The following is an 8,806-nucleotide window of genomic DNA, read 5'->3' as shown; positions in this document are numbered from 1 at the left end:
TTCAGAAGATTTGTAATAAGCCTCAGTCATTTGAGGCTATAGAGTTCATAGAGAAATGACAGACATAGTGTCCATCACACAAATTTATACTTTTTGCAATTTGTAAAAAATAGTCTCCATTTTATGTGACAACTAATTTGGGACTAATGATAAATTCATCTTCTTGTTACAATTTCCCATCTACAGGGAAAAGTAAGAAATTAAAAGTTCCAGAAAGGGGAAGATCCTTCTTGAAAATACCATAGTTGCTTTTATATATGGTTTGATTTTTTTTTGATCTTGAATGCCTGTGCAGATGCTGCTCTTCAAAGGCAGACTTTTCATCACTAGAGTCCTCCCAGTTACAGGACTTTTACCTTTGCGTTTGGTATGAATCATTTTTTTTTGTCTATTTTTCACAGAATTATGCCATTACGAACATTTGTTTTTATCTTTAAACCTTCCATTGGTTACTGTCACTGGCTATCCTGTTTCCAGTCTCACTTGCAGTGACTCTTCTGATTGTCCCTCCTAAAGCCATAAGCCACATTTGCAACCTGCCTGTGACATCTGTCGTGTAATCCTGGGAAAAAGGGCCATAACAAGCCTGACTTAGTGCAAAACACAAATTTCTAGCTTGAACAGCTGCTTGTAGAAAAAATTGCCTCAGCAAGTCAGTCAGGGGAGTAAAGAAAATTTATCTAGGTCTCTTAATGCCTGCTCCTAAATCACAACAATGCAGGTGACTGCACTGGGCCATGACTCCAGTGGTTTTGAGTCAGCAGTGCTGTACTTTGCTGGTTGTTTCACTGGTAACCAGAGAAACTAAAGACCTGGAAATTGGTGTAGCTTATGCTCACAGCTGAAACAGTCTGTATCTCCTTTTGCACTGGGAATTCTCCATCACAACGTTTCCATGGCACATTTTGTCTGTCTGGATGACCTGACTCTGCAGTATCTATACGCCAATGTATTTTCTAAACAAAACTGAGAGCATGAAAATGTATCATTTCTTTGGGTTTGTGAGAGAAAATAATAGCTATATATCTGCCAGATTGTGCTGCTAATTACAAGGATGTAAAATGAGAGAAGGTCACAGTAGCTGATGGAATGGTCCCAAGGTTTATCAGTGTGAAAGAGAAAAGAATTTAGTGGAGTTTAAAGAGGAGTAATGATTTACTCTCTCTCTTACTGCAGCTGCTTCACCCCCTTTGCTCCTTTTGCTTGATGATATACAAAACATAAAAAGTGAACAACTGAGCTAAGTGATGTGTTTTCAAGGGTTGTACCTTGTAACTTGATAGTCATCATAATCCAGATTCGCTGAGGAAAAGATTTATTTTTGCTACTTTAAGAAGATGTTGGTGATGGATTTCTAATTTGTGAAACAGTTATTTCTGTGAAGGTTTTAATGTAGAAATAATTAACTATTTCCCTTTTTTAAAGGAGTTTTTCTGTCCTCACTACACTTATTCTCCAAGTACAGTTTATTATCTAAACAGTGGTGCTTTGAGAGCTATTCAATCTTTGATTATGTCAGTGGTTAGACCAATACGAAACCATGCAAAGTCAGTTTATCTAGCTGTCCTGCTCAAACACCATAGGAAACAAAAGGGGAATAAAAAAGATGTAAAAAAAGGAAAGGATTCAAGTAAAGAACTGAGTAAGTACTCTGTCTGCACCTTGTAATCAACCAGGGATATAATTGTTCTTTAAACCTTTTACATGGCTTGGAACAAAATGTAGTCTTTTGGAAACCAGGTCATTGTAAAGACAGAATTGCATGCCATTTAATGTTTGAAGGTGTTTAACCTCTGCCAACTTTTCCACTGCAACACAAGTCTTGCTGATTTTGGGTCATCTACATTTGCAAAAAGCTGGCAAGGAGCAATGCTGTTCTGGATGTAACTAGTGACTTTTTGTCAGATTTTTGCCTGTGGTTTGTAAAGCATTTTCCAAACACTGCGGATAAGAGTAAATGAGATTAGCCTGAAGCTGAAAGTCATTACAAATGCAGTAGAAAATTGTCCTTCTGTGGGTCCTGCTAGAGATTCAGAGAACAATTGTGTCACTAGCATTTAACTGACTTGAAAGAAGAGCAAATATTATCCAAAGCCAAAGATTTTTTTAAAATAAAATTATGATGATTTTTTAACTGATGAGAATCTTTTCTTGATTGAAATTCTAGTAACTTGAAATTTTCCTGTCAGTAATTCCTGTATTTGCAGAGTTCTTCAAATATTTACTTTTTTTAGCTATTAAATTTTTGCTCACTGGATCAGTTTGGGAATTAAACAGAAGCTGTTTTATTAAACATCTAAATTTCTCATGATCAGAGACTGACTTTAAAACTCCTGGAGAAATAATGACATAATGGCTTGAGTAAGGAGTCTGTCTCATGTATTATTTCTGCAGTGCCACATACAACAGTTTGCTATAGACTAAAACTCCTCAGCAGTGGTGGTTTTTTACCAAGTGATGTGAACTGACTGGCATTCTCAGGACCTGGGTTTTCTACTCTTTTCCCCCTGGTTAGCACTTTCCCATGAAGTGCAGGATTGTGTAGACATGGAAGCTTTTCTCACATTCAGAAGAGATCTAGAACATACTGTTCATGCAGAGATAAAAATGCATTACTTTTTCTTGTGGGTCTTTGGTCTCCAGAGCAAATCATACATTGCCAATACCATAACCACCCAAAAATAAGATGGAAAATTTTTCACTGTATTAAGAGATTGTTCCAACACTGGAAAGAAAGAGCAGAATATAAACCTCTAAATGAATATCTAGATGAATAATTCATAGAAGGGATCGTAAGAAGTCAGATTTTTACTGTTTCCTCTGAAAATAATCAGTAGTTTAGGGACTGTGGAGTGGGTGAAGATTTTTTTTAAGGTGGTAGAGAAAGTGTTTGGTTACCCATAGATAATATCTACTACAGGAAAGAGGTTGTCAATATATTATTATGACTGTATATGTGAACCAACTGCATGAAAAGGAAACTAAAGTTCTAACAGTATGTGGCATGAACCAGTGTGTAGCTGGTATTTGAGCAAGCCTCTTCAAATACAATCCTTAAATGAAAAGATATGAAAGCTGCTTGATAAATATAGTAAGCCCTTTCCACATAGCTTCTTCAATATTTTTTCTTTTCCTTCTAAAAGCATCATCATGTGATCAAGAACTTCAGTCAGCCCTGGAGGAAGCTAAACAGCCCCAGAAAGACAATGTATTCATTCCAGAGTGTGCTCAGGGTGGCCTCTACAAACCAGTGCAGTGCCATCCTTCCACCGGCTACTGCTGGTGTGTGCTGGTGGATACGGGACGTCCCATCCCTGGTACCTCAACCAGGTAAGGGAATATACATTCAGTGCTCAAGAGCTGTAGTGAGAAGATGCCTTAGTGTACATGTACTAGCATGTAGATTTTTGTTGCTTGTAGAATTATGTCGTACAGGTTTCTTTCACTATAAAGTGAAATATTTCTAAGAGACATCAAAGGTTAAGGCCAGATGGCCACAGACTCTTTCGCTGCAATGTCACAGGCAGTTTGCTCTCCTAGTCTTTGTTTTTACTTCTCTTTTGCACTGGGAAGCCAAAACTCGGAGCAGATAATGAATAAGCCCAGAGGAAACCTCACACTCCTTAGCCTGAATGTAGAAGAACCAAGTAAGTTGGTCTGTGACAGAAATCATGTCCAACCTCAGAAATGTTCAGTTATTTTTCCAGAATCCTCCTCAACTGTTTCATATGACTGACTTTGATGGACCAACTGCTTGGGAACCCATAGAGAGGAAATATCATTTTGGTGTGTTATTAATAGAAGCTTGGAGTTCAGTCATCTCAGCTGAGGCGGATACATGGTAAAGTGTTGTAAGCCACATAGAGCAGATGTAGGCAAAGAAAGTATCAGGTTCCAAAGGATGTTATTTAGGCTGGTTATTGAGGTTTGGCCCTTGCAGGAATGCTATAGAAGCTCATACAAAGCTGGCAGGAAGTATGGGTATCTTGATGCAGTCATAAATCTTTTCAAGCTTAAGCAAAAATAATTTTTTATCATTTGCGTAAGGTTTGTAAAAAAAAAACCATTATAAACCACTTGCTGTAAAGTATTATATTCCTCAGGAGTGTTTTTCACATACTCTTCATGTGCTGATTTACTGATAGCCATTTATACCACAGTCTAGACCATGACCATGTGGCATTACAGTGCCACAAGAAGTGAGCAAGACTTAAAGTTACTGTTGATCTGCTGTTTCTGGCAAGCTGAGACTCATAAACTCTCAAAACAAAATAGTCCAAATTTGGTTGTGAAACTCCAAGATCTGTATACGTACTGTATGAGGACATAGAGGTGTCCTCTTGAGATTCCAGGGGCTCTCTTTTCTACTCTTCCTCTCTTTTCCATCCCTAGGTTTTCTCTGTTTCTTGGTTTTACTGCTAATCCTTCTGTGAATTGTAGTTTAAATAACGTTATGAAACCTTAGTTCCTATTCTCTAATTTGAATTTGGGTCATCTTGTGCTTGTTGGGCAGTGAGGTTTCTGCTGATCTGTTTTTTTAGTTCTTCTTTATGAGTCTCATTGTACCATAGTATCACAGAAGAGTTGAGATTGGCAAGGACCTCTGGAGTTTCTCTAGTCTAACCCCTCTACTCAAAGCAAGGTCAGATAGAATAGGTTGCTCAGGATCATGTCTGGTTGAGCACTGAATATCTCCAAGGGTGGAGAGTCCACAGCCTGTTCTAGTCTGGGCAGTCTGTTCTAGTGTTTGAATACTATCACAGTTAAAAACCACAGTTTTTTCTTATGTTTAAATGAAATCTCTTGTATTTCATTTTGTGCCCATTGCCTCTTTTTGTGTCACTGGACATCACTGAGAAGAGTCTTACTCTGATTTTTTTTTATTTTCCCCTCTTTGGATATTTATAGACATCAACAAGATCCTCCTCTCTTCCTCACACTGAACAGCTCCAATTCTTTCACCCTTTCATTATGTCAAATGCTCCATTCCCTTAATCATATTCATGGCCCTTTGCTAGACTCACTCCTGTATGTCCACATCTCTCTTGTTTGGGGAGCCCAGAGCTGGACCCAGCACTCCAGAGATGTCTCACCAGTGCAAACTCGAGGGGAAGGATCACCTCCCTTGACCTGTCAGCAATACTCTTCCTAATGCAGCCCTGGAGACTGTTGATTTTCTTTGCTGCAAGGCCACATTGCTGCCTTATACTGAGCTTAGTGTCCAGCAAATGCCAGGCTCTTGCCTCAGAGCTGCTTTCTGGCTGGTTGGCCCCCATCCCTTTCTGGTGCAGAGGGCTAATCTTCCCCAAGTGTGGGGTTTTTGTACCTACCTTTTTTGAACTTCAGGGCTTCTCTGCCAGCACATTTCTCCAGTCTGTTGAGGTCCCTCTGAATGGCAGCACAACCCTCTGGTGTATCAGCCGCTCCTCCCAACTCTTTATTTGTTAAAGTTGTTCTCTGTCCCAGTATCCTGGTCATTAACGAAGAGGTTAAACAATATTTACTGTAATATTGAACTCTGTGGCACTCCACTGGTGACTAGCTTCCAGCTGGGGTTTCTGCTGCTGATCCCAGCTCTTTGAGACGAGCAGTTCAGCCAGTTTTCAACACACCTCACTGTTCATTTATCTAGCACATACTTCATCAGTTTATCTATAAGAATGTAATCAGAGATGATGCCAAAATCCTTGCTAAACCTAAGATAAACAATATCTGATCTTCTCCCCTCATCCACTGAGCAAGTCCTCTCATCATAGAAGGCTGAAGGTTTGGTCAAGCATGAATTCCTCCTCATAAATCCATGCTGACTACTATCAGTCACCTTCATGTTCTTCATATATTTTGAAACACCTTTTAGTAGGATTTGCTTCATCATTTTCCAGGAACTCATCTAAGGCAGGCTGGCTTGTTATTCAGCTCCTCTTTGCCCTTCTTGAAGATAGAAGTGACATTTTGTTTCTTCTAGTCCCCAGGGATATCCCTCAGTCACTACAACCTTTTAAATGCAATGGAGAGTGCTCTCACAATGACATCACCCAGCTCCCACACCACTTGTGGGTACATCCTGTCAGGTACCATGGACTTGTGAATGAATAACTGATTTGATCATTTTCCACTACGGGCAAGTCTTCCTTGGTCTAGACTTTTCTGCTTCTAGTCCTGCTCTAAACTTCTCAGAGACCTGGAAGTCCTGAAGACATCTTACAAGTGAAGACCAAGGAGAAGGTGGCATTGAGTACTTCTGACCTCTCCCTGTCTTTCTTCACAGGGTCCCTGTCTCACCCAGCAGCAGGCCCACAATTTCACTAGTCTTTTTTTTTTTTTCTTTTTTTCAGGTAGGCATTTAAGAAGTCTTTCTTGCTGCCCTTCATGCCCCTTCCCAGATTTAGCTCCAGGGGACTTTTGGCTTTCCTAACCCCAACGTCTGCACAATTGAACAGTGTCTGTATATATTCAATTTCACTAGTCTGACTCTGTTTCCATCCTCTGTATGCTTCCCTCTGTATGATCCTGCATATCAGGATCAGTTCATGGATCTAGAGGAGGTGATGCTTGAAAATCAACCAGCTCACTTCCCTATTAATGAAAATTGCCCCTTATGTTTGGCAACTACACAGTCATTCAGTGGTGGGAGAAAAGGTGGAAGGGAGGTCTTTCACTATGCTGCATGTCTCTGAAGTTGGAGGCTGGAAAACTGGATTCAGTCATTTCATGCCTATGGTTTAGACACAAATCTTCCTTTTGCTCAGTGGGTGCTCTACCTGATGACAGAAGCTCAAAAGATCAGCTGCTGTGGTCTTGACGATTTCTAGTTTGTTCAGCTTTGCTGGACTTATGGAAAGCTCTCAATGGAGTTCTGAGGAAGTACTGTTTAATTATATCCCTGGAGAGGACGTTTACAAGCACACATGGAGTACTCAGTTTTAGGAGTTTCATAATAAATAAAGAATGACTGATGTATTTAGGAATCTACAATCCTGGTAAACAAGCAGGTGGGATTACTGCTTCGAGTTTAAGAGAAATATCTAGAACTCATTTCTGAGAAAGATTTAGGTGGACTGTAATATCAGTACTTATATATATATATTTTTTTTTTTTTCCCCTATATTGATAAAATTAAACTTTGAGGGAGAATAAAGAGAGAACAGATTATGATGAGAAATATGCAGTTGTCTTTTTATAATTCTTAAGAATATAATCTTATAATAATAATTCTTAAGAATAATTCTATAATTCATAAAAATGGAATGGAAAGTGTGAACATGAGAGTCTTTGCTAGTTTAAAGAACCAGGGGCTCTTGCAAAATGGTGTCTGTTATCTTCCATCTTTTCACTGCAAAATACAAATTAGAAGAGTAGCTTTTAAATTCTATTGGAGGAACTGATGTCATTAGTACTCCTGGTAGCAAGATGGATATGTAGCATCCTGGAATCTCTGTTCAGCAAATTTAGACTGAATGATAGTGAAAAGATAGAGAGATCTGGGAAGCTGTTGCCAGAACAGCTTAGCGTTTTGCATATTGTTTATTTTGAATACATTCATGAGGATTAAATTTGTCATGTAATCTGGCTCTGAATACCACAATAAATAGCAGTTGCATTAAATTAGACCTTCAAAAAAATGAAGAGAAAATATTAAAGAATACATTCGCCTTCTAATGTCCTGTTATCTGAAGAAAAGGTAAATCATTTGTCAGTGAAGGTATTTCAGAAAAAAAAAATCTCATCCTAGAGTTAAAATATATGTAAATGAAGAACTACTCTAGGACATTTAAGACTATAACTCACTAGAAATAGGTGAAGTTGTGATATAAAGCTGGCTTTCATGAAAGCCTGGGGGAAATATCCATTTGGGTAAAAGGAGGTAATGCATTTAAATGGTACAAACAACCATTCCCCCAAAAGTCTATCAGTATGGTCCTCACCAGCTGGCTCCAAACACATCTTGGATATTACAGTGTGACCCTCAGTCTTTTTGCTCAGCAGGGCCATTAGTCTGTGTTCTCACACGTGACTTTTTAGAAACTAGGATCACAGGCAAAGTAATTCCAAATCTACTTGCACAAGATTCTCCAAGCTTAACATAGAACATAAATCAGACACTTCATGAAGCTGCCCACACTATAGAATTCCTCTACCTCCATCCTCTACTCCTTTGTGCAGCTCAGTAAATTTCTGTGCTTCCCAGCAGACTGCTCAGAGGTATAAAGCAGCCATCATAAACCCTTGCCAACACTAGATATACATTCACTGCTAGGGATTCTTTCCCCTTTAAAATGCAAGAGGGCAGCCTGGGGTGTCTTTTGACTACGTTATTTTTAACCTGACAGTGTTCCATTCTGACATGCTATCCCTTTCCCACTTTTCCCAATGAAAACTGAGGCAAGTGTGTTTTTCTTATCAGTTCTTAGCATAGCTGTTCCTCTATAGTAACTTTTTTATGATTAGTTTTCTTTTTTTTCAGTTGCTTTAAAGAGTTAAATGCAGACTTTTTACACTGCAGCATTTTAACACCTATTAGACTTTAATAGGTTTAGTTGGTATATGGTGAGGTACATGTGTATTTAACATATATATAAGCTAAAAGGGTAGAAGAGTAGAGGCTGAAAAAGAAGGTATAGGCACAGAGCAGTAACAATAACAGACGAGGAAGAGGGGAATGCAGTCAGGTATCAGATTAATGGGGGACCAGGCTGGTTGCCAGATACCACATTAGTTGCTCAGAGATTTCTTTTTCACTCTTTTCTTGGCTGATTGAAGTCCATCAGGTATCTGAATCCAACCCATGCTATCAAAGCAACGTCTA

General features: G+C 38.9%; 1 protein-coding gene across 1 annotated transcript in view; it reads left to right on the top strand.

Moving 5' to 3' along the window:
* SMOC2 (SPARC related modular calcium binding 2) overlaps nucleotides 1-8,806 on the top strand; it is a gene marked incomplete at its 5' end in the record, with an annotated part of 95,959 nt that overhangs the window by 50,758 nt on the left and 36,395 nt on the right. Inside the window, one exon of the mRNA XM_008942633.1 lies at nucleotides 3,144-3,330. Within this exon, the coding sequence (XP_008940881.1) occupies nucleotides 3,144-3,330 (187 nt within the window). The remainder of the gene's footprint in view (nucleotides 1-3,143; nucleotides 3,331-8,806) is intronic.

The sequence above is a fragment of the Merops nubicus genome, unplaced genomic scaffold (assembly GCF_000691845.1).
Source record: "Merops nubicus isolate BGI_N331 unplaced genomic scaffold, ASM69184v1 scaffold13116, whole genome shotgun sequence".
NCBI lineage: Eukaryota > Metazoa > Chordata > Aves > Coraciiformes > Meropidae > Merops > Merops nubicus.
Note: the sequence above shows the minus strand (reverse complement) of the source record. Positions and strands in the feature narration are given on the sequence as shown.